Raw genomic sequence first — 26,716 nt, 5'->3', positions numbered from 1 at the left:
TTGACCCTTGCACCAGGGAGGCAACACACCATCCTGGAGTCTCGTTTGCGGCCGCAGAAACGCCTATCTATTCCCCTTACAATAGAATCCCCTATTACTTTCGCTCTACCCCTCTTTTTCCTCTTGTGCTGTGCAGCAGAGCCACCCCTGGTGCCAGGAAGTTGGCTGCTGCTGCTTTCCTCTGATAAGACATCCCCCCCAATAGCACTCAAAGTGGTGTATCTGTTTGAGAGGGGGATGTCCACAGGGGACCCCTGCATTACCTGCCAGCACCTAGTTCTCTGTCTGTTGGTCACCCATTCCATTTCTTCCTGTCCAACCTCTACCTGTGGTGTGTCCAACTCCGTAAACGTGCTATTCACAATGTCCTGAGCATCGCGAATGCTCCAGTATGCATCCAATCGCAGCTCCAGTGCCGCAGTGCGGTCTGTCAGTAGCTGCAGCTCGATGCACATGTAGTTGTCAGCCTCCTTGTGCAAAATTCTCTTCCTGCCCACTCCTAATCTTATCTGGTGTGGCACAGCTTGGAGATACTGTTGACAGTTTTTGCATTGCTGTTATGAATTGAGGTCAGTACTGCCTTCTTGGAGTTAAGAACCGAACCTGTTGCCCAGAACAAGCCCTTGTATACAACAGAGTGGGGGAAGATTTGACTGGCACTGGGTGTAATTTTCGTAGAGGGAAGATGCCCCAAGTTTTTTTCCCAGCTGACAGATAACAGAAATATCATACTTGGGTGTGTTGACTGACTTGCAATCAAACAATGAGGAAGATCAAATCTACAATAGGTAATCTATCCTTTCTCAGTACTAACCCCCTTCACCTTCATGAACACTGAATAATGAATTGAAATCCTGATCCATCTTTAATTTGTATTTTATGTGTTAGTTTGGGAAGACTGCGAGGCATTTTTTATTGAAGAATGCCCTGTGCATGGTCCTCCAGTGTTCATAAAGGACACGGTGGTGGAATTCGGTCAGCCAGACAGAGCACATTTAACCCTTCCGGAGGGTCTCAGCATAGCGACTTCAAAAATTCGAAAAGCTGGTCTTGGTGTATGGAATGAAGGGCAGGTTATTCCCAAAGGCGTTCACTTTGGACCCTATGAAGGAATAGTATCAAATGAAGAAGCAGAGGCTGTCAGTGGGTATTCATGGGCGGTAAGTGACTACTGTCGTTATCAAGTTCCTTATTTTATAAAAAAAAATTCAGGACTTATTTGAATTTATTTTTCTATAAATTATCCAATGTTCCCATTCCTAGTTGCCACTCAGTGAGTCCTATTGGTAAGTAGACAGCGAGTGAAGACAGAATTAGTCTTTGCTGTGAGGCCTCTTGTGTTCAACTAACCTGCCAAATGAAGAATGGATTACTGGGTGTGTTTATTGTAGGGCTGGGAGCAGCCACGGAACTACCCGAACATGACTCACCACCATCAGGAAGTGAGAAAGCAAACATGCCTCAATCTGACTGAAACCCACCAAACACCACCACAGAGGAAACAGTTGCAATTCACCCCACTGAGACCAAAGGTGTATCAAAGTTCACAGCACCTTCCCCACAGCTGATAGTGTCAGTGTTGAGAGAAAAATCCTCTCACGCCACTGAGGCAAAGTCAGACTCCCAACTATTTATAAAAACTCTGCCACCTGCCCCGCTTCCATCTGAGGCAGCATTCTCACACTCGGAAACAAAATCCCTCACTAGAATTCCTCCCCCCACCCCCCCGCCAGCTGAGGCAATTATTGAATTCCGTGGCCGCGAATTTCGAAGTTTTAGCGCTCGCCGTTCAGGCCGGTTTTGCTTAAAAATGGTGGCCGCCTTGCTTTTGGCAGGTCGTGCGATGGCCGCCATTTTGGGAGGTCGGCACTGCTGCCGATGCCTGTGCGCACTCCAGATATTTAGCTGAGGCAGATCGTGACGTCAATAAGTGTGGAATGCTGGTTTGACGCAATATCTGACATTTTCGACATTGCCGCTCCATTTTACATCCTCTCCCAATCGCGACCAGCTGACCATACGTTCAGCAGCAGGAAGGACCTCCCAGCACCGCTATTTAAACGGATCATCAACAACATACAGCTGACTTGCTTTTTGATCTGTCCTGGCTCTGTCACAGTTTGTGCGACTGTTTGGAGCTTTCTACAGTTATTTAATGTTGCTGAGGTGACAGAAAGCCTTGCTACTCATTTAAAGGCTTCTGCTCGCACCACTTGCTCCCAGTCATGGGGTCTCTACTTGCAGTCCCCCTTGCACTCGAGTATGACGGAGATGGAGTGGAGGCAGCGAAGAAGAAGACAAGATGCTCGCAGAGGGAGGACGAGGAGGGGCAGGAGGTCTCGCCCACTCAGGGTCTTCCAAGAGCACTTCTACCGGTGCTTAAGCCAGGGGCAGTGTATTAGGAGGCTCCGATTCACCAAGGAGGCAGTCACAGAACTCTGCCACCTCCTGCAGCCAAACACGCAGCCACAGAGCAGAGTGGCTCTCCCAGTGGCCCTGAAGTCACCGTGGCCCTGAATTTTTTTGCCAGTCTGGACCGAGAGATATAGCTAACATCTCCCAGTTTGCTGGGTCAAACGTTAACTCTGTTTCTCTACAGATGCTGCATGACCTGCTGAGATATGAGACTCCCCAAACAAGCGCTCTACTCGGAGCTCCGACACAGCAAGAGAGCCAAAGGTGGGCAGAGGAAATGCTTCAAGGACACCCTCAAACCCTCCTTGAAAAAGTGCAACATCCCCACCAACACATGGGAATTCCTGGCCCAAGACCGCAGAAAATGGAGGAGAAGCATCCGGGAAGGCGCCGAACACCTGGAGCAAGCGGAAGCGAAGCGCAAGGAGCGCACGTCAACCCAAGCACACCACCCACCTGCCCCTTCAACCACCGTCTGCCCCACCTGTGACAGAGACTGTAGGTTCCGCATAGAAACAGAAGATAGGAGCAGGAGTAGGCCATTCGGCCCTTCAAGCCTGCTCCGCTATTCAATGAGATCATGGCTGATTATCCAAATTCAGTACCCTGTCCCTGCCTTCTCCCCATATCCCTTGATCCCTTTAACCTTAAGAAATATATCCAACTCTCTCTTGAATATATTTAATGAACTGGCCTCCACCGCCCTCTGTGGCAGAGAATTCCACAGGTTCACCACTCTCTGGGTGAAGAAATTCCTCCTCATTTCAGTCCTAAATGGCTTACCCCTTATGCTTAGACTATGACCCCTGGTTCTGGACTCCCCGGCCATCAGAAACATCCTTCCTGCATCTAGTCTGCCCAGGCCTGACAGAATTTTATAGGTTTGGATGAGATCCCCTCTCAATCTTCTAAACTTCAGTGAGTATAAGCCCAATCGACACAATCTCTCATACGTCATTCCTGCCATCCCAGGTATCAGCCTGGTGAATCTTTGCTGCACTCCTTCCATGGCAAGAACGTCCTTCCTCAGGTAAGGCGACCTGGACTCATCGGTCACCTGAGAACTCATGTTTAATGTGGAAGCAAATCATCATCGGTTCCTAGTGACTGCCTAAGAAGAAGAAGAATTTCCAGCATTTTCTGTTTTTATCACAGTTTGCTGTCCATCGCTGCAACCTGGAGGCCACAGAGGCTCCCTATTCCAGGAGAAGGGACTTCATTGTCTTCTCTCCGAACAGAGAGAAGTAGGAGGAGCACGCATGTGGCTTTGCCAGGCTAGAGGGCTTCCTCATGGTGCAGTGTGCCATCGACTGCACACGTGGATTTGCGGGCTCTGCATACCAATCCTGAGATGTTCCGTAACTGCACAGGCTACCACTCACTTAATGTGCACTTCTTGTGCGACCACGCCCGGTGCATCATGATGGTGAATGCCCGGTATCCTGACAGCAGTCATGATGCCTTCAACCTGCACCAGTCCGGTGTGCCAGCAGTCTTTGAACCACCTCGTCAAACCCAAGGGTGGCTGCTTGGAAACAAGAGCTATCCACTCTGCCGCTGGCTGATGAGTTCCCTCCACAACATCACCACTTGTGGCCAGCACTGATATAACGACTGCCATGAGGAGTCTCATCGAGCAGACCATTGAGGTTCTCAAGCAACAGTTCCGCTGCCTTCACCGCTCAGGAGGAGCCCTCAAGTACAGGCCGGAGCGGGTTTCCTCATTTCGTGGTGGTCTGCTGCATGTTCCACAACTTGGCCACATGAGGGCACAGCCCATGCCACCACGGGTCCGTCAAGCCTGTCCCAAAACAATTGTGATACCTTGTGTATCACAATATACACACTCCATCCCACCCAAAACCATAAAATACCAAGGCCAATTTGGGAAAGAAAAATCTGGGAAAATCCTTTGCGACCTAACTAGGCGATCGAAACTGGTCCAGGAAATCACTCTGGTCCTGAATTCCCTGCAGTATCTACCTTCTGTAAGAGGTGATCTCTGCCCCAGCCAAAAACAAGTCCAGCTCTCGCTTGAAAGAACTCTGTGAGTCCGTGTCCACTGCACAAGATTGCAGCCTGTTCCCGAGGTCCAATATTCTATGGGAAAAGAACCTCGTCCTGACACCGAACCCAGATCTAGATGTGTACAACTTAAATTTGTGACCCCTAGTTCTTCCTAACCTATTTAATTGAAACAAACTATCAGCTGGAACACAATCATTCCCTTCAACCCTTCATTATCTTCTGAACCTCAATCAAATCCCCCTTAAGTCTACGCTTACCTAAAGTGTAGAGTCCCAACTTTTTTAGCCCATCTTGATAACAAAGATGCTATCCTGATAAATAAGAGAGGAGGAGGAGGAGGAAGTGAGCAGGCAGGCAGCACATCCCTGATCCAGATGGGCTGTCCATGAGCACCTCAACAGACTCTGGTTGCAGTGAGTGAAACCCCAGATCCCCGTTGCTCACCACTTCCCCATCTTACCATCCCTCTGTCACAGAACATCACAGCGTCCCCCTGGGCACAAAGCTGAAATGAGAGCCACCACAAAACACATTTCAAACATAATTTATAAATTTATCAAATTCAAATCAAAAGAACAAAGTCAGCTAATCACCCTTGTGAATTCCCATAGTGTCTGTCTTAAGTGTGCCTTTTCCTACTCTAGTGCTCCTACGAAGTGCTCCCCAGTGGCTGCAGCATGGCTGGTGGAAAGCTGCTGACTTTCAGTGGGGAGACTACAGATGGGCCTGCAGGATGACCTCGAGCAGCTCTGGCCCTAGAAAGCCCAGCTGTAGACTGCACCACCTTGGTATGGGCGGCAGAAGTCTGGGCTGGCTGGTGCAAGCGCACTGGCAGGGTGGCAGTGGTGGGAGTACGAATGCTGTCTTCTTGAGAGAAGACAGCAGGTTCTTGCTCCACGAGGCCACAGCCACTCCCTCGGAATGGGGCCTCAGCACTATTAGCCATCTGTTGGAGCACAGATTGCTGGACTGCTGTGACAATCTGCCAGCACTTTTCCACACTCGTAAACCCAGCCACAATGGCACCAGTCTGAGCTTGCGTGGCAACAAGTTGAGACTGCAGGAGAGCAGTCTGCGCTTCCACTGCAGCAGTGAGACGTTGGGTCGCTTCCGTTGTGTTGGAATGAAAATGTGAGTTCGCCCATCACACCCAGCATCATGGTTGGGTTCACAAGTTCTCTAATGAAGTTGCCCATTATTTCCACCCTGGAAATCATGGGCTCCAAGCCCAGCGCAAAACCCCATAATATTGGAGCCGGACTCCTCCATGCTGCTTGACACCGACCAGAGGCTCTCTGGCAGGCTTGCCATTACACCAAGCATTTCTGTGTGCAGGCCCATCACCCTTCTTCTGAAGGCTGCCCCATCGAGAACAACATCTGAGTCCTGTGCAGCAGAACTCGTGCGTAATCTCGCCCTGCGGGGAGCTGGCACCCAAGCTACACTTTCCCCCTGGCTTGGCTGCAGCTCACTCATGCCTGGTGATTCACCACGTGCAGATCCTGCCTCTAGTATACCCTCTAAAGTACGGGCAGTGCCATTTGCTGAGCTGGTGTCTGCGAGTGTCAGTTCCAGTGCCGCTGTCTCCTCTTCTCCTCCATCACTCTCCTCCTCCAGAACTTCAGAGACAGGCTGGGCTGCTGACAGTGCTTGGGTATCTGAAAGGAGAAATGCACAAGAGTCGTGTTGTGGTGAGGTAGGAGGGAAAGCCAGATATCCATGCATACACCATCAGCAGCGTGCAAGTGAAAGGAGATTGTGGGATGAGGGATAGGGGGCTGTGAGAAGAAGGATTAGGTACAAGCATACAGTGATCATCAGCAATGTTTTACACTTCCCCGCTCACCACGGACTCTGTCACTGCCCCAACAATTATTGCGAGCACTATTTCCTTCAAGTCCATGAGGTTCTCAATTCTGACTTACCCTTCTTCTCACTTCTTAGGCACTCCCTCAGAACCGAGGATGACTTGCTTCCACAATAAACATGAGTTCTCAGGTGACTGATGAGCCCAATGCAGGACCTACAGTCTCTGTCACAGGTGGGGCAGATGGTGGTTGCAGGGGCAGGTGGGTGGGGTGCTTGGCTTGATGTGCACTCCTTGCGTTGCTTGCGCTTGGCTGCCGCTTGCTCCCGGTGAAGAGACTCTAGGGGCCTGATTTTTTGGATCGTGCAGTAAATGTTCGGGTTCCCCAAATGTGGGGTTCCGACCCGAAAAAAAATGGGTCAGCCAGCTGGACGCAATTTTCCCTCAAGTGGCCAATTAAGTTCCAGCGTGTGGGCAGCCTTGCTAATTGTCCATTTCCAGTCAGAAAGCCCCACAGTATGATGTCATCTTTCGTGGTGCTTTCAAGGTCCACAGCAAGCATTGCTTCCTCTGTTGGCTTCCAAACTAACCATACAGGATGGCAGAGGAGCCTGCAGCAGCTGTGGCCAGTGCCAGACCCCAAGCTGCCTCCAAATTCGACGAAGCTTCACTGCAGGCATTATTGCATGGGGTTAGGGCCCACAGGGAGGTCCTCTTCCTTAGGTCAGGCAGGAAGAGGCCTCCCACTGAGACCAAGGCTGCATGGATGCAGGTGTCAGCAGATGTCAACTCGCTGGGAGTCACCAGAAGAACCTGGATACAGTGTCGGAAACGATTCCATGACCTTCACCGTACAGGAAAAGCAAGAATGAAGTTTCCAACACCCTCAGCCTGATCCCCATTTCCTTTCCCCACCAGCACTCAGCTTTAGCACTCTCTTCCTCCACATCCCACTTCACAGTCACATCCATGCACCCTTACCCATTTCATCTCTATGCTCACATTCACATAACTATTCCACCATGCAGCCCTCACACTTCCTCTCACTCTGATGCTTTGAACACAGCTGACAACACACAGGGAGAGCCCTTGGTCTTGCAGCCTCACACCATCTTTGTCTCCCTCTAAGTATCTATGCTATGCAATCTCTACACTCACTCCTTCCTTCGCACTCAAACTCCACTTGTCTCCCTCATTGCAGGAAAAGAGAACTCACAACAACAGAGAGCGAGCCAGGACTGGAGGAGGCCCACCCTCAGTAGCCCACCTGACCCCCTGGGAGGAAGGAGTGCTGGAAATTGTTGGGGCTGATGTGGCCACGGAAGTTGGGGACGGAGAGACGGGGGCAGTCCCGCAAGCTGGTGACAGAATAGTTTGCCATCTCTCTCATTGAAATAGCATGAGTCGCTGTTATGATTCTGAAGCTACATCATTTGGACTTATGAACATCTGCCAACTCCAATGTGCATGTAACCTTGGCATCACATCTCTAACTCCTTCCTCTACTCCCCCACAGGACCATCCAGAGCCCCCGTCCCCACAGTGGAGGAGGAAGAGGCTGTGCAGCCAGACGCCTCAGAGGAAGCTCCAACCTGTGAGGGCGCAACATCAGCAGAAGTAATCGCACCCAGCACCAGCACAGACACTCACACCTCGGGGGGACCTTCAGGACATAGAGTAGTGTTGTCACCTGGTGTTTCACAGCTCACAAGTGAGCCTCAGCAGATTCTGGAGACAGGGACAGCAGTGGAGAGTCCTCGTCAGAGGGCGCAGGACTCTGCCAGCTCAGCTCAGCTGCGCTGCATGTCGACCCTCTGCCTCTGGGCCCATCCGCAAGAGAAGAGGTGATGGATCTTCATGCACAGATGCAGGAGTCTCTGGCAGGTTTTATCTCCAGTGTCGCTGCGAGTGTGGAGCGAATGGAGGAGTCCATAGCGACCATGAGCAGAGCCTTTGTGGAGTCATTGGCACATGAACGCATCACCATGGAAAGGTTGGCAACCTCCATGGAGGAGATAAGTTGCCAGGGTATGGAAAACATGGTGAGTTCTCATAAGAGAATGACATCTCTTGAGGAGCGATGGCCACCTATTGAACAGAGAAACCAGACTTTCATGGAAGTCCTGCTGAGTAGGACTGCCAGTGCAGATACGGGTCCCCATGGCCCCCTAATGCGCAGCAAGGTGCTCTCATGCCACTTCCAAGTGCTGGCCCCTTCTGGCCTGTGCAGCTTCAGGTGAGTGAGCAGGAGCCTGGTGCTCCTGTTGCTGATCCTGCTGTTCCTGGTTCTGCTGCTGCCGCCTCTGCTGCTGGAGATCCTCTAATGGCAAGACGGGAAGGAAAAATAGGCGTCCCATTCTTCTGGTAGATGTTAAGTCTGTGTGTTATATTGCGAATTACTACACAGACCACAAGAGTAAACTTTAACAGGACTTTACTGGTTGAAGGTCAGGGCGGATCTGCCCAATAAATCATTACACAGCACTTATATACCGGTGTGGTCACCGCCGGTATTACAGTATACAGCAGCCAAGATAAAGTAGTGCAACCCCTAAAATAGTTCTCTTAAAGGTGGACGGTTACATACAATAGTTCTCTTAAAAGTAAACGGTTACATACACTACAATCCTCCCTTTTTAGCTTACAATATACCTATTCCCCATTAAACATAACATCATAACATATATATCCAACTTCATGTAAAAACAGTTCACAGATGCAGTCTCTGCGGGAAACAGTTCACAGATTCAGTCTCTGCGGAAAACAATTCACAGATTCAGTCTCTGCAGAGGCGCCTCCTGCGCTTCCTGACTCGGTCCGGATAACGCCTCGGTAGTGTAGTAGTTCTCGGTGGTGTAGTAGGTTCACGTTGCTGGGGTGACTCATCCAATAGTCCTTCACTGGACTTAACAGCTTGAACTTTCATAACTTCCGAACCAGCCTTGCTGGCTTCTAAAGGCTCGAGTACCTTGGGAATTTTCCCTACTTCCAGACTGATTTGGCTCAGTTCAGAGGGACCACGTGCGTGACCTGGAAGGGGTGATAATGGTTCAGATGAGTCATCATCTTCATCCTCATGGGACAACTCACATGAATATACTAAATTGCTGTCCTCCTCAGTATCTGCGTCCTCTAAATGGTTTATTATTTCTATTTTTGGAGCTTCAACTGTGAGTGTGGCTGCGGTCTGTGCATTACTTGATTTGCAGCCATATTCACCAGAGTCTTTGGGTGTGAGATTTGTAATGGTAAGTTCTATCACATTCTTATTTTGTTTAAATTTGTAACGGTCAGAAGCTTCGATTAAGCTCTGGTCTTTGTACCATCTGACCATCTTGGGCGTAAGTGTAAACTCACAGCTCAAAGTAGCAGAATGCTTCTCTTCCACTGTAATGTTCTGTAGTTCTTTGACTACCTTTGACGGAGGCTCTTTAATAGTCAGCCTTGCCTCAAATTTTGATTTCCCTGCAATAAACTGCAGTAAGCCGGTCATCTTACAAGTTGTTTTTTTCAGAGTGAGACGATGAATAGTGCCACTATGCTCAATGTCCACATCTTCAGAAGCATGAAGAATTTCACCATTTAGTATCCATTTTGGAGACTTCACGTCAGCAACTGAAAGCTCACACTCAAAAATGGCGTCACTTGGCGCTGACACTTCCACATCACATATCGGTTTAATGATGGCAATTGATTGCTCTTCTACATATAACTTTGCTGTGCTTTGGTCATCTATGGCGTCGCGCATGTAGTTACCTTCATCTTCAAAAGCGACATTATTAATAACGAGCTTCCTATACACATCTTCGCTCACAATCTCATATTTATTACTGGGATGAATCTCTTTGTCTTTGTAATACCACTTGACAGCAGCATTTGATCTGGAAACCTTGCATTCGAAAATGACACGATGTTTCTCCATGTTAATCTTCTCTTTCAAGGGTTTCACAATTTTAACTGGCAATTCTTTAATTCGAAGTAAAGCTCCGGAAGTAGCGCTTCCAGCAACAAACTTGATCTCTGCAGCATCTTCAGGTTTTGCCTCTGCACCCAATTCCCTGAGTGGCTTATTACTGCTGACACTGCTCACCGAAGGGTGCTCTTTCTTCTTAGCTTTCAACTGCTCGATGAATTCGACATATTCCCTTTCTTGTTCAGCTTTGATTCGTTTGGCCTCCTCACGCAGACGGTTTGTGTGTTCCTGCTCCATTTTCTCAATCAGCTGCCTCAGCTGTCCTTCCAGATTCTCCCATTCTGTGTCAAAGAACTTTTTCTTTGCATTCATCTCTTGCTCAAAACGGTGAATCATTTGTTCCAATTGCTGTTGTAGTTTGCAATTGAGTTGAGTTCGAGCCCGGTGTTCCTCAGAAATGTGCATGCCTGAAGACTGGACAGACTCAGAATTCTCTGTCAAACTATGTTGTTGTTGTTCGGTGGAAATCTGTTCTGATACTTTGCTCTCTTCTGAAGCATTTATGCACTCCTTCGTTTTTCCATCATTAGTCTGCAAGTCCATTTTAGACTTGTCTTTTGCACATGGGCTGGTCTTACCATCATCAGTTCCAGAGTCTGAGCTGATTGTCTTCACCGAGTTCTCACTCTCTGCTTTGTCCCTGTCACTGTTGCATATGCCCTCATCCAATATTCTGGACAATCGTGCAGGTTTGACATTTTTCTTTCCGGAATCTACCGTTATTGCTTTTAGGGAGTGCCAGTCCATACTTATTTTCCTGATCCACTCCCGTCCCAGAAGTGGTGGACCTCCCTCAGGTAGTACATATAATTCCATTCCTTGGTGTTCTTTGCCTTTGTCTCTCACCTTGACTTTTATCTTTCCGATGGGGTATACTCTTTGCCCCGTGTATGTTTGCAATACTATCTTCGTATCCCGTAGGGGAATATGTGTGAATAACTTTTTGTAATCTTGTTTATTCATGACCGTCAACGCCGATCCGGTGTCCAAGTCCATTTTCACGTGGACTCCTGCTATCTGCAGTGTGACCCAGATAGTTTGTCGGTCAGCTTCCTTACTCACATTGTGAATTCTCAGACTACCCAGTTCCTTGCTGTTGGAGTCTGAATCCGAATTCTGTTCATCCGAACTCTTCTCAGCCACCTTGTGTACCTTGCTGTACTTTTCCGGCGGTGACTTTTTTTTGTTGCTGGTCTTCTTTCCTGACCGGCATACTTTAGCTATGTGACCAAGCTTGCCACATTTTCTACATTCCTGGTTTTTAAACCAGCATTGGTTCTGGTCGTGTGTTGTCTTTCCACAACGATAACATTTCGTTGTACCCGAAGCCATTTGATCCACGCTGAGTACCGCTGCCTTCAGCTGCATTTCCGCAGTGCCTCTCGCTGTGGCTTCGTGCGATGCTGCAATAAGGACAGCCTTATCAAGTGTAAGATCGTTCTCTTCGAGCAGTCGCTTTTGTGTTCCTTCCTTCGACAACCCGCACACGAACTTGTCTCTCAGTGCCTCTGTCAGATTTTCCCCAAACTGACAGTATTTCGCTAGTCTACGCAGTTCCACCAAGTACTCCGCGTTGCTTTCCTCTTTCAGATGCGTTCTCGCATAAAATTTAAATCGTTCCGCTAACATCAGCGGTGTGGGGTTCAAATGATCCTTCAGGACAGCAACAATATTAGCGAAAGTCTGATCCGCCGGTTTAGCTGGTGATAGAAGATGCTTCAATAGCCCGTATGTCTTCGCACCCATTGAGTTTAGTAAGGTTAGAGCTTTATCATCATTTGCTATTTTATTTGCCTTACAATATATCTCTATGCGTTCTACATACGTGGCCCAATCTCCCACATCGGGATCGAAATCGTTGATGTTACCACGCTTAGGCATCTTCGCAATCTTTTTGAGAAACAACCACGACTTTTTTCTTTAACTTTTTTTTTTCAAAAATGGCGGTTTCCCGCGCTTGTCTTCTTCCCCGCCTACTTTCAAAATGGCGGTTTCCCGCGCTTGTCTTATTCCCCGCCTACTTCCAAAATGGCGGTTTCCCGCTCTTGTCTTCTTCCCCGCCTCCGAAAATGGCGGTTTCCCGCGCTCGGTCTCCCTCGCTCGGTCTCGTTCTCCCTCGCTCTCCCGCTCGCTCGGGCTCTGTCTCTCCCGCTCACTCGGGCTCTGTCTCTCCCTCAGCGGTTTTCAATTGTGCCTCCCAGCCCCTCTCGCAGTCCGGTCCTTTCCTCCCCCGGCTGCGGCTGAGTTCTTTGCGGGTTTTTAAAAATTTTTATTACCTCTCTCGCGCCTTACGATCCCGGTCGCAGTGCCTCGCGGCCTCGGTAGCTGCCCGGCCCTTTTCCCCTGTCACGGTCGAGCTGTCTCTCGACGCTGTTGCGTCTCCCAGCCCGCTTGTGCCCGGTCTCTCACACCGGCTGCGTTCCCGCTTGTAGCCTGGTCTCTCACACCGGCTGCGTTCCCGCTTGTAGCCCGGTCTCTCACACCGGCTGCGTTTGCCTGCACCGCGGCTTCCGTGCCTTACGCTGCCCCCAGTCTCAGCGCCTCTGGCCCCGACTTCTGTCCGGCTCCTTTCCCCGGCCGTGGTCGAGTTCTCCGCCCTTATATCCTCTGTTTTTTTTTTATTTTTTATTTTCTCCCCTACTCACAGTCAACGTGGCCGACTTGCTTCTCATCGCTGATCGGCTCCTCACCACCGTGATAGAAGGGACGATCACTGCCTGTTGCTGATGGAAGGCTTCATGTCAGAATTCTTCCTTCTTCCTTGCTCTGCAGACTCGAGTCTTCTCTCAGCAGAACGACGAGGGCGGATGCCTCTTCTCGACGCCCGTTACTGCCTTGGATGTATCTCTGCCGCAGGGTAAGATCGAACTCGTCGCCACTGTTAAGTCTGTGTGTTATATTGCGAATTACTACACAGACCACAAGAGTAAACTTTAACAGGACTTTACTGGTTGAAGGTCAGGGCGGATCTGCCCAATAAATCATTACACAGCACTTATATACCGGTGTGGTCACCGCCGGTATTACAGTATACAGCAGCCAAGATAAAGTAGTGCAACCCCTAAAATAGTTCTCTTAAAGGTGGACGGTTACATACAATAGTTCTCTTAAAGGTAGACGGTTACATACACTACAGTAGATGCCTCCGCTGAGGAAGCGCTGAGTGAGGGTGGTGAGAGGGGCTTCCCAAGAGATCACATTGGAGAAGTGTGTGAGGCTCCAACCTTCCATAGCTGTGCCTAAGCCTTGAACAAGTAGCCCCAAGCCTGCAACAACAAGGTCCTTCAACATACAAATGCTCTCCGGTTAAATCTCAGCTTTCCCGAATGACCTGCAGCTGAGAGCAAGCAAGCCGGGATGCTTCACGCCAGGTTTCATCAGCGGGGTTCCCCGCAGGCGTGTTTAGCGTGGGGAACCCTTGAAAATAGCAAGGGCCCCCTAAAATGGCATTAAACATGCCAATAATTGCTGATTAGGGTCCCGACGGCCAGCCCCGCCAGTGGCGGGCGGGACTGATTCAGGTCGGAGAGAAACGGCGGTCCGAAAGTCAGACGGGGCGGGGAATCAGGCGGGGGGGGGGGTCGCGACCCCCTATTTCTGCGATTTTTGGCCCCTGCCCACCTGAAAACCTGCCCGACGGCTGGGAGAAAATCGGGGCCGAGGTGTTCAGTGCCTTCCCGGATGCTTCTCCTCCATTTTGTGCGGTCTTGGGCCAGGGATTCCCAGGTGTCGGTGGGGACGTTGCACTTTTTCAAGGAGGCTTTGAGGGTGTCCTTGAAGCATTTCCTCTGCCCACCTGGGGCTCTCTTGCTGTGTCGGAGCTCCGAGTAGAGCGCTTGTTTTGTGAGTCTCGTATCGGGCATGTGGACGATGTGACCTGTCCATCGGAGCTGATCGAGCGTGGTCAAAGCTTCGATGCTGGGAATGTTGGCCTGGGCGAGAACACTGATGCTGGTGCACCTATCCTGCCAATGGATTTGCAGGATCTTGCGGAGGCAGCGTTGGTGGTAGCTCTCCAGTGCTTTGAGGTGCCTACTGTAAATGGTCCACGTCTCTGAGGCATACAGGAGGGCGGGTATCACTACTGCTGTGTAGACCATGAGCTTGGTACCGGGTTTGAGGTCCTGGTCTTCAAACACTCTCTTCCTGAGGCGACCGAAGGCTGCACTGGCACACTGAAGGCAATGCTGGACTTCGTCATTGCCGTTTGCCCTTGTTGACAGTACTGCCACCCGATGACCCTTCACCCATCTGCTGGTGCTCCCAGATGTTGCGTGCCAACTTGGCCTGCAAGAGAAAGGGAAGTGTCAGTGAGTGCGGTACAGTATGTTTGGGTGATGTGCCTGCCATGGTTGAATAGCTGGCAATTTGTGCAAGGTGTGAGATGTGGGTGTAAGTCTTGCAGTGGTAAGTGTGTGAGGTATGAGTGGTGCTGGCTAGAGATTGTTGGTAGGTGACTGATGGGGGTGTGGTGCATTGAACAGTGTGTGCGATTCATGGCACAGATAGTGGGATATGGTATTTGAAGATGCATTTACTCACCTTGACCAGTCGTGTGAGGTCACTAAACATTTTGCAGCACTGGATCCAGGTTCTGCGGACAACACTCATCATACTGACGGTTTCAGCAGTCTCCACCCACAGCCTTCTTGTGTCCACGGGCCTCCTGCCCCCTGTTGGTAGAGGACCTCAAGATGTCATAGAACCTCCAGGATCAAGGCCTCCAGTGCCACATCAGAAAATCTCCTTGCCCTTGTTCTTGGCTATTGGGCCATCGTTTTCTCCGCAATGACAATGAGGTGTTTGTGCAAAAAAGCACTTCCCCTGTATTAGAGCCTTGAACCAACTTTATTGGCCACTAGACTCCACCCAATATTGGCCCCCCGAATCAGCACTAAGACAATCAGCAGCACATTTCAGCGCTACAATCATTATAATGAGCATGCTGCATGAATTTTATGTGCTGCCTGCACTACTTTGAATGGGCGTGAGCACATTGTGCTGCCCGCGCCTGTTTTTGGGTCTTATCCAATTTCTAGGCCTCTGTCTATTGCATTCTTAGCTTGATTCCCCATTCCTGTTTTTGAGGAATAGAGCCTATCGGTATTGGATGGCCTTGTAGCTGTTATCATTTTAATCGAATGGCTTTGCACTGGAGCCAAGGTCAACTGAGAATGAGCCTACATTCCAGTCCCTTGTACTTTGTTCATCTTCTGATTAATTTAGTCCTGCTGCTCTAATTCAGGTATTAAAGCAGTTCCAGGAGATTCCCAGAGCCTGCTGTCATTGTATTTATGAACAAAGGTGAGTCAGGCATCACCTCAACCAACTCTCATCATTCCTAGTTTCAGAATGCATTGAACAGTAGCTCTGACAATACAGTAATTCAGGGACCTTTCCCGACTTTAGAAAGCTTCCTGAAATTGTTCAGCACCATTATACTATTTTTTGAGCTCCTATGCTACATCATTTCAGTCCCAGACATCGTGTTGAACTGGGCACTCGGATGAAAAGGTATAATCACAGAACACAGGTAAGAGGAAGGTCAATTTTTACTCAAAGACGTGGGAGGCGATGTAATAGAATCTTGCAATACGTGTTCAGCCTTATGACAATCTAATATAAAGATAAAGTTGCTTTTAAAATTTTTATTAATCCAGTCTTTTTATCAAAATACTTTTCTGCAGATCAGCAAATCCAACAAGGATTTTGAATACATTGATGCGAAGGATGAATCTACATCAAATTGGATGAGGTGAGGGAAGACTGATACCATATTGTGAGGATCACAAGATAGTAACGGATGAAGAAGATCATTTGTCCCATTTCATATGATCCATCCAGTGCAATATCCCACCCAACAACCAGTCAGCCTTTCATTCTGGGTGGCTGTGGCTGGGAAAACGAGCCAAATTTTTTAATCAGCTCTAGGCATTAAATTCAGCAGGAACTCCGGGAAATCTGTATTTCTGGATCGCTGCACCTCCCCCACCCCCGTAATCAGACACTCCCTGCTTAGAAATATTGGGGCCATTATCTTTCGTATCTACAGTGAAGTGATTGGTCCCCACTGAGTGTCCTCTCCTGACAGTGGGGCAGAAATTCCTCCCCAAACACGTGAGTACGGAAGGGGTACTCACGCGTCTGGCTGGAGGAAATGCCGGTTTTCAGCATGCACAGCGCACGCGCTGAAAACCGGCATTTCCTCTCCTCTCACCCGAGAGTTGAAGAGGCTAGCGCGTGCGCTGTAGGGGGCAGCGCGTGCGTCTTGGATTTCCTGTGTTTTGGGGGATTTGCGCATGTCTAAAGGCCTCCGGCCTTTACGCTTGTAAAAAGCACACGTAAGTATTTATTTTTACAGGTAAGTGGTGCTTTAGTGTAATTTAGAAAAAAAATTTCCACAGGTTTATTATTTTAAACAATCTACAATAAGGTAAGTTTAGTTTTAGACCCTTTTTATTAAAAATTTATTTTTTTCAATTGTTTAAATTATTTTTTTTAACTTATTTATACTTAATTTAATGATTGGGATGTTTTTTAAAATTTTATTTAAAGTTTAAGTAGTGTTTTGGGGTGCAGTACTTCTCATGAGTTTGACAGTTCTTACTCTCAAACTTATGAATGAAGTTTCCCCTCCCCTGATTGGCTGAACAGTGCTCACCTGATCCCAGCCGGCACATCGCACTAACTACGCCGCTGGGTCAGGTTAGCACAGCGCGCCGACATCAGAACCTGGCCACTGACAGGAAATCCACTGCGGGCCAGGTTTCAGATGTCGGCGCGCAGGGTGAGCGCACATCGGGGGCTTGCACGCGCGGCAAGCCCCCGACACCAAGTTCTGGGCCATTATGTTTGAAATTGAAATTTGTCCATGGCTGGTGATATGTTCTCTCATTCTAACTCACTGTACTAATATGCTTTACATTCTGTATTCATTTAACAATTTTAACTTATTTTTGGCCACTTAAATATCTGTATGTTATGTTCCAGGTTTGTTAACTGTGCCAGAAAGGAGGAGGAGCAGAACCTTGTAGCCTTTCAGCACTGCGGCAAAATTTATTACAGGACCTGCAAGCCTGTTCCTCCTCGGTGCGAGCTGCTGGTCTGGCATGGTGATGAATATGCCAAGGAACTCGGTATCAAAAGGACCACAATGTCGGTGGCAAAACAAGAACCAAAATGTAAGGATTCTGACCAAAATTGGGAACTGTAGCCAAAGTATCATTTGTTTTCTGTTACAGTCTCAAAGGTGTTTGATAAAGTGATCGACTTGTAAGCAAAATTGAAGCCCATGGGATCAAAGGGGGAATGTTAGCGTTGATTCAAAATTGGCCATGAGACAGAAAGCAAAGAGTGGTGCTGAATGGTTGTTTATGAGACTGGAGGGAAGTATACAGTGGTATCCCCCAGGGGTCAGTATTAGGACCCCTGCTCTTTCTGATACATATTTATGATCTAGACTTTGACTATTGGAGGCATAATTTCAATGTTTGCAGATGACACAAAGCTTGGAAACGTAGTAAACAGTGAAAAGGATAGTAGAAGTTTTCAGGAAGATGTAGATAGACTAATGAAATGGGAAGTCACATGGCAGATGAAATTTAATGCAGAACAGTGTGAAGTGATGCATTTGGAAGGAAAACTGACGAGAGGCAACATAAATTAAATGATAACATTTTAAAGTGGGTGCAGGAACAGACACCTTGGGATTCATACTCAAATCTTTGAAGGTGGCAGGGAATATTGTTCAGGCTATTAATAAATCATTCATGACCCTAGACTTTACCAATAGAGGCATGGAGTACCAACGTAAGGAAATTATGGTAAACCTTTATAAATCACTGTTTAGGCCTCAGCTAGACTATTGTGTCCAAATCTGTGCACTACACTTTAGAAGGAATGTTAAAGCCTTAGAGAGGTTGCAAAGGAGATTTACCAGAATCATACCAGGGATGGGAGACTTCAGTTATCTCACAGTAAAGGATCCTCTGGGAAAGAGTGATCATAATGTGATAGAATATCACATTGGGCTTGAAAGTGAAATACTTATGTCTGAACTAGTGTCTTAAACTTAAATAAAGCCAATTACATAGATATGAGTGGTGTGTTGGCTATGGTAGATTGGGAAATTAGATTAGAAGATATGATGGTATAGAAACACTGGCAAACATTTAAAAACATATTCCAATATTCTCAGTGAATATACATTCCATTGAGAATTAAAAACTCCTGTTGAAAACTGATCCATCCTTGGCTAACTGAAGAAGTTAAGGATAGTATTAGATTAAAAGAGGCTTATAATGACCAAAACATTGATAAAAAGGGACAAAATAGAATAGGAGAGTAAAGTAGCAAGAAATATAAGAACAGATTGTAAGAGTATCTACAAGTATGTAGAACGGAAGAGAGTAGCAAAAGTAAGCATTGATCCCTTAGGAGCTGAGACAGGAGAAATTATAATGGGGAATAAGGAAATGGCAGAGACCTTAAACAAATATTTTGGATCTGTTTTCACAGTAGAAGACAGAAAAAAATACCAAAAATAGTGGGGCACCAAGGGGCAAATGAAAGGAAGGGAAATGATTAAGAACAGTAGAGAAAAAGTACTTGAGAAAATAATGCAACTAAAAGCCAACACATCCCCTGGACCCCTACATCCTCAGGTTCTACAAGAGATAACTGCAGAGATAGTGGGTGCATTGGTTGTAATTTTCCAAAATTCCCTAGATTCTAGAACAGTCCCAGCGGATTGGAAGTTAGCAAATGTAACACCACTATTCAAGAAAGGAGGGAGAGAGAAAACATAGAACTACCGTCCAGCTAGCTTGACATCAATTGTCGAGAAAATGCTGGAATCCATTATTAAGGAAGTGGTAACAGGGCATTTAGAAAATCGTAATATCATTAGGCAGAGTCAACATGGTTTTATGAAAGAGAAATCGTGTTTAACAAATTTATTCGAGTTTTTTGAGGATGTAACTCGCAGGGTAGATAGTAAATTTGGATTTCCAAAAGGCATTCGATAAGGTGCCACATAAAAGGTTGTTATGCAAGATAAGGGCTCATGCAGTTGAGGTTAATTTATCAGCATGGATAGAGCATTGGTTGACGGACAGAAAACAGAGAGTACGGATAAACGCATCATTTTCGGGTTGGCAGGCTGTAACTAGTGGGGTGCCGCAAGGATCAGTACTTGGGCCTCAGTTATTCACAATTTATATTAATAACTTAGATGAAGGGACCAAGTGTAAAGTACCCAGGTTTGCTGACATTACAAAACTAGGTGGGAAGGTAAGCTGTGAGGAGGGCACAAAGAGCCTGCAAAGGGGTATAGACAGGTTAAGTGAGTGGGCAATAAGGTGGCAGATGGAGTATAATGTGAGGAAATCTGAGGTTATTCAGTTTGGTAGGAAGAATAGAAAAACAGAATATTTTTAAATGGTGAGAAACTATTAAATGTTGGTGTTCAGAAAGATTTAGGTGTCCTCACACAGGAAGCACCGAGTTAGCAAGCAGGTACAGCAAGCAATTAGGATGGCAAATGGCAAGACGGTCTTTATTGCAAGGGGGCTGTAGTACAAGATTAAGGAAGTCTCGCTACAATTGTGCAGGGCTTTGGTGAGACCACACCTGGAGTACTGTGCACAGTTTTGGTCACCTTATCTGAGGAAGGATATACTTGCCTTAGAGGCGGTGCAACAAAGGTTCACTAGATTGATTCCTGGGATGAGCGGGTTATCCTATGAGGAGAGATTGAGTAGATTGAGCCTATACACAGGAGTTTAGAAGAATGAGGGGTGATCTCAGTGAAACATATAAGATTCTGAGGGTGATTGTAGGGTAGACTGAGAGGCTGCTTCCCCTGGCTGGACAGTCGAGAACTAGGGGGCAGAGTCTCAGGATAAGGAGTCGGCATTTAAGACTGAGATGAGGAGGAATTTCTTCACTCAGGGAGTTGTGAATCTTTAGAATTCTCTGCCCCAAAGTGCTATGGATGCTGAGTCATTGAGTATATTCAATGCTGAGATTGATAGATTTTTGGAATCTAGGGGAATCAAGGGATATGGAGATCGGGCGGGAAAGTGGAGTTGAGGTCGAGGATCAGTCATGATGTTATTGAATGGTGGAGAAGGCTCGAGGGGCCGTATGGCCGACTCCTGCTCCTAATTCTTATGTCTTATATAATATAACATAAAAACATAAAATGCTGGCAATACTCAGCAGGTCAGACAGCATCTGTGGAGAGAGAAACAGAGTTAACGTTTCAGGTCGATGACCCTTCATCAGAACTCTTATGTTCTTATGTTACGTAAAGAAACTAAAGAAGCTGGGGTTGTTCTCTTTATTATACTCCTGTGAAGTGCCTTGGGACGTTTTACTACGTTAAAGGCGCTATATAAATATAAGTTGTTGTTGTTAATTATAAAGATACAATGAGCTTCATTGCACTGTTGGGGCCCCTGGCAACTCCCAGCCAGTTCCCCTGCTCTTTTATTCAACACTTGCTGTTTAATTTTCTGTCCCGTTGTAAGAAAACTGATTTTCACACTGGTTTATAAAAGTTATTGAAAGAGCATTGATATCTACTTTGTTCCTTGGAGAATTTCAAAGACTGAATGCATGAATCTTGAAATCTTTGGTAGTATTCTTTAAAGGATGTGTTTATTTGCAACACCTAAAGCTTTGATTGGTTCCCTTGGATGACAAGTCCTGATTGCTGATTGGTCCCCTTGGAGGACAAGACACACCCAGCAGTTTCTCTGGAATGTGTAATTAGATCCTCCCAGCCTACGTAATCAGTTACTTTGCAAAGTGTAATTCGAGCCATTCTGACTGCGTACTCCAGACAGAAGAGAGCTCACTTGGAACAGACAGGGCTCACCCTCGCGGGTTAAGACCATCTCCCACCCCCAAACATGTTCCTGACCTCCCCACCCCACTCAACTTCCTGACCCCCTCCTCACCCCATCCAACTTCCTGACCCCCTTCTCACCCCGCCCAACTTCCTGACCTTCTCCCCACCCCACTCAACTTCCTGACCCCCTCCTCACCCCACCCAACTTCCTGACATCCTCCTCACCCCACCCAACTTCCTGACCTCCTCCCCACCCCACCCAACTTCCTGACCTCCTCCCCACCCCACCCAATTTCCTGACCTCCTCCCCACCCTGCCCAACTTCCTGACACCCTCCCCACCCCACCCAACTTCCTGACTCCCTCCCCACCCCACCCAACTTCCTGACCTCCACCCCTCCCTCTCTCTCTCTCCCCTCCCTCTCTCTCTCTCTCTCTCCACTCCCTCTCTCTCTCTCTCCCCTCCCTCTCTCTCTCCCCCCTCCCTCTCTCTCTCTCCCCCCTCTGATCTCCTCTCTCTTGCGGCCTCCCCCCTCTCTCTCTGCCTGCTCCCTCTCTCTGCTCCTCTCTCTCTCTGCCCCACTCTATTTCTCTGCCCCTCTTTCTCTCCTTCTCTCTGCCCCACTGTCTCTCTCTCTCTCCCTCTGCCCCACTCTCTCTCTCTCTGCCCCACTCTCTCTCTCTGCCCCACTCTCTCTCTCTGCCCCACTCTCTCTCTCTCTCTGCCCCACTCTCTCCCTCCGCCCCACTCTCTCTCTATGCCCCTTTCTCTCTCTCTCTCTCTCTTCCCCACTCTCTCTCTCTCTGCCCCCACTCTCTCTCTCTCTGCCCCACTCTCTCTCTCTGCCCCACTCTCTCTCTCTGCCCCACTCTCTCTCTCTCTCTGCCCCACTCTCTCCCTCCGCCCCACTCTCTCTCTATGCCCCTTTCTCTCTCTCTCTCTCTCTTCCCCACTCTCTCTCTCTCTGCCCCACTCTCTCTCTCTCTGCCCCACTCTCTCTCTCTGCCCCCTCTCTCTCCCTCTCTGCCCCACTCTCTCTCTCTCTCTCTGCCCCACTCTCTCTCTCTGCCTTCTCTCTCTCTGTCCCACTCTCTCTGCCCACTTTATCTCTCTCTCTGTCCCACTGTCTCTCTCTCTCTGCCCCACTCTCTCTCTCTCTCTCTGCCCCAGTCTCTCTCTCTCTCTGCCCCACTCTCTCTCTCTGCCCCTCTCTCTTTCTGCCCATTTCTCTCTCTCTCTGCCCCACTCTCTCTCTCATCTTTGCCTCACTCTCTCTCTCTCTTTGCCCCACTGTCTCGCTCTGCCCCCCTCTCTCCCCCCCTCTCTCTCTCTCTCTGGGACTGGGGGATGGGGTCTGGGATTGGGGGCGGGGCTGTGCCTGCGGACTGGGGGCGGGGCTGTTACTGTGGACTGGGGCGGGGCTGTTACTGTGGACTGGGGCGGGGCTGTTACTGTGGACTGGGGGCGGGGCTGTGACTGTGGACTGGGGCGGGGCTGTGGCAGGACTGGGGGCACGGCTGTGGCAGGACTGGGGTGGGGCTGTGTCTGTGGACTGGGGGTGGGGCTGGGGCAGGACTGGGGACGGGGCTGTGTCAGGGAGCTGTGAGCAGGGCTGGGACTGCCCTTTAAATCTACACACACTATTGATGATTACCCCTGTTGTATGAACGCATTAAAGCATAGAATCAGGCAGACAGGCTCATAACTGCGATGTTCACTTTATTGTGTAAAATGGCCGACTGCCGTTTTCCCGGGTAATTCCCATAATGCAATGCACATTACATTACCGTATTTACTGGTGTCAAACTCGCACATTACATTACCGTATTGACTGGTGTCAAACTCGCAATCAATACACGACACCCCCCTCACCACTTCTTTCACTGGAGGAGGCTCTAAATTCACAATAATGGGGCAGTAATTCGGGTCGGGGGCTTGCCGCGCGTGCAAGCCCCCGATCTGCACTTACCCGACGCGCCTGCCGGTCACCTCCAGGGACGCCTGGAATTCCATTTTGAAACTGAAGAATCCCGGGCAGCGTCTGACGTCACGCCGCCCAGGAGTGCAGCCAGCGCGAAACCTGGAGCGCGCTGTGCAAGTGAGACACGCCCCTTGAGGTCTCATTTTAAAAGGACACGCCCCCAATGCTTCTTACAAGCTGCAAAGCATTTTTACATGTAGAGCAGCATTTTAAATAGGTTTTCCGTATTTTTAAGAAGCTTTTGGTAACTTTTATAAACTTTTAAAAACGTTAAAATTATTTTGAAGAATCTGAAGTAGTTTTAAACAGAATTAAAGCGATTTCACGACTTTTAAAAGCCCTGAAAGCATTTTTTTCATTCCATTTATTTAATTAGCAACGTTGTCGTCGTACGTGTCTTCACACTGTTCCCTTTGGGGAACGGTATGAAGTGGTGGAAGGATTTCTAGCCGTGATTAATGCTCTTTCCGTGACCGTAACCATCTTTGTACCAGCCATTAGGGTGGTTAGTCCTATGGCGGGAGGGTTTTACGGGCTCCCACAACCTATACGAGGGGGGAGGTGCCACCCACAGCCATGGACGCAAATATCCCACTGGATGTCTACCCAGAATTTAGAACCGGAGCTCCGACTCCACTTGCTGGGACTGTCTGGAGCAGGGTTTGAAACCCTATGCCATGTGGCCCAGTGGCGGGGATGCTACCACTACGCTAAAGGCCCACTCAGATTAACAACGTGAAATGGCTGGAATGAGCACAATTCACGGCATTAACAGAACTCACAATTGAACTGATGATGACCTCAGCAATCTCCTCAATGAGGTGGAGGTGCAGCGCCTGCTCATCATTGGCAATGAGAAGTCCAAGGCTCCGCAAAAAGGACAGATGATAGCTTGGTCTTTCAAGTGGCAGCATAGGGCTCCAGTCACGGGGAGGGAAAAGGTGCAGGAAACGTAAGGGTGTCATCTTTTGCGCGGAGTGGGCCTTTTGCGTAGCGGTAAGCATCCCCGCCGCTGGGCCAGAAGGAGTAGGGTTTCGAACCCCGCTCCAGCCAGTCCCGGCAAGTGTAGTCGGAGCTCCAACTATAAATTCTGGGTGGACATCCAGCGGGATACTTGCGTCCGCGGGTGTGGGTGGCCACCCCCCTCGGATGGGTTGTGGGAGCCCGTAAAACCCTCGCGCCATAGGACTAACCATCCTAATGGCTGGTATGAAGATGGTTATGGTCACGGAAGGAGTGTTAATGTGGCCAGAAATCCTTCCACCACTTCATACAGTTCCCGAAAGGGAACAGTGTGAGGATACGTACGACGATGACCTCTTGCGCAATTCACCTCCTTGGAACCTCAGTCGCAGATGCGAGGGGGCAAATCGTGCAATTGTTAAATTTTTCATTTTATTGACATGTAAAATGTTGGCCCAGTAATTCCCTTCCAAACGCGCGAGTACGGTCGGGGTACTCACGCATCTGGCCAGAGGAAATGCCGGTTTTCAGCATGCACAGCGCATGCGGGGAAAACCGGCATTTCCTGTCCTCTGAACGAAGGGGTTCAGAGGCAGAACGCGTGCGACTGTACAGGCAGCGCGTGCGCAGTAAAATTCACCGGTTTCATTCATGCTTTCAGTGAGGTTAAGTCCTTACAACTTACACATGAAAACGCATGAGTACAGTTGTTCCAGAGGCTGCGGAGGAAGATATATTTTATCGTGGAGCTTCTGAAAGGCAATATTTTTGTTTGGGAAAGGGAGGAAAGTTATTTTAAGAAATGCTGAGGTAAGTTTTAAAGTTTATTTTTGTTTTTTAAAACGGGTTTTCAGTACTGTAGGTAGAAGGATCAATTGTGGCTATGTGAATTGAATTTGCTGTGTTTATTAAATGTAAAAATGACTCCAACATTTTTAAGAAAGAAACTTTTCATCAGTAATATATTCTTTTAAGTAATTATGTATGTATGTCTGTATATATTCCTTTGCGTGTTATGTATATATTCCTTTACTTATGTGTATGAATGTATGTATTTAATTATGACTTTCAGAGAAAGTAACTTATTGGAAAATCATAATTAAAATCATACATTCATACACATAAGTAAAGGAATATAAAACATATATACATATACGTAAAGGAATATATACGGGCATACATACATAATTACTTATTACTGATGAAAAGTTTCTTTCTTAAAAGTGTTGGAAATGTTACATTACTCATTTTAGAACACTCATTTTCACATTCAATTCACACAGCCACAATTGCTCCTTCTACCTACAGTACTAAAAACCCGTTTAAAAAAAAAAATTTAAACTTTAAAACTTACCTCAGCATTTCTTAAAATAACTTTCCTCCCTTTCCCAAACAAAAATATTGCCTTTCAGAAGCTCCATGATAAAATATATCTTCCTCCGCAGCCTCTGGAGCAGCTTTACACATGCTTTTTTCAAGTGTAACTTGTAAGGACTTAACCTCACTGAATCCATGAATGAAATTGACGAAGTTCACTGCACAAGCGCTGCCTGTGCAGTCGCACGCGCTCTGCCTCTGAACCCCTTCGTTCAGAGGACTGGAAATGCCGGTTTTCCCCGCATGCGCTGTGCATGCTGAAAACCGGCATTTCCTCCGGCCAGACGCGTGAGTACCCCGACCGTACTCACGCGTTTGGAACGGAATTACTGGGCCATTAACATCTAAAGAGCCCCGCGTTTACACTGAAATAACCATGAATTGTACTACCAAAAGAAACTAATAGATGATTCATTACACTGACAATTTCTCTTTCTTCCTTCTCCAGCAGGGCAACAAGTGCACCGAGATGAGTGTCATCCTTGCCCTCATTGCAGTGTTGCTTTTGTCACTGCAGATTTTCTTCAGAAACACATCAGAAGACATCCAGAATCCAGTGGACAGATTTCAGCAGGACAATCTCCTCCTTCCAGCATAAAGTATCTTGCGCAACGCAAAAATGGGCAGGGGTTGTTCACACAATCTATCCACAGGAGAGAATGTATAAAATCAGGAGACTTTCACCTAGATCAGCGGATCCACACAGGAGAGAGGCCGCATAAATGTAGTGAATGTGGAAAGAGTTTCACACAGGTAGGGCACCTGCATAATCACCAACGGATCCACACAGGAGAGAGGCCGTATAAATGTGCTGAATGTGGAAAGAGTTTCACAGTGTCAGGGCACCTCCAGAGACACCAGCGGATCCACACAGGAGAGAGGCCGTATAAATGTACTGAATGTGGAAAGAGTTTCACACGGGCAGGGAGCCTCCAGATCCACCAGCAGATCCACGCACGAGAGAGGCCGTATAAATGTACTGAGTGTGGAAAGAGTTTCACAGAGTCAGGGAGCCTCCACAAACACCAGCGGATCCACACAGGAGAGAGGCCGTATAAATGTACTGAATGTGGAGAGAGCTTTGCTTACATCTATCAGCTGAAAGCTCATACGTGCTTTGAAACCTGCCGTCATTGTGGGGAAGTCTTCAAGGATTCAACAGCTTTCAAAATTCACCTGAGAAAATGTTCCGAAACATAATGAAGAGAACGGTAACCAATTTATAATTTGACGAAGTTTAAATATTTCTTTGTATTTGAATGACCTTCAATAACCACTAGTCATCTCAAAGATTACTCATATTTATAATTCTTACCT

The 26,716-nt window shown here is 47.9% G+C and overlaps 1 protein-coding gene across 1 annotated transcript; it reads left to right on the top strand.

Moving 5' to 3' along the window:
- Positions 1 to 878: 878 nt before the first annotated feature.
- On the top strand, positions 879 to 25,997 carry LOC147109767 (histone-lysine N-methyltransferase PRDM7-like; the record flags this gene model as incomplete). The annotated part of the gene is made up of 5 exons (XM_086002367.1): positions 879 to 1,160; positions 15,911 to 15,978; positions 17,214 to 17,404; positions 19,456 to 19,514; positions 25,848 to 25,997. Coding segments are annotated over 5 exons (750 nt in total), but the record flags the coding sequence as incomplete, so codon positions are not given.
- Between the last annotated feature and the right edge of the window lie 719 nt (positions 25,998 to 26,716).

This window comes from Somniosus microcephalus, chromosome 12 (assembly GCF_052327205.1).
Source record: "Somniosus microcephalus isolate GS21.2 chromosome 12, FLI_Smic_1.0, whole genome shotgun sequence".
Lineage (NCBI taxonomy): Eukaryota > Metazoa > Chordata > Chondrichthyes > Squaliformes > Somniosidae > Somniosus > Somniosus microcephalus.
Note: the sequence above shows the minus strand (reverse complement) of the source record. Positions and strands in the feature narration are given on the sequence as shown.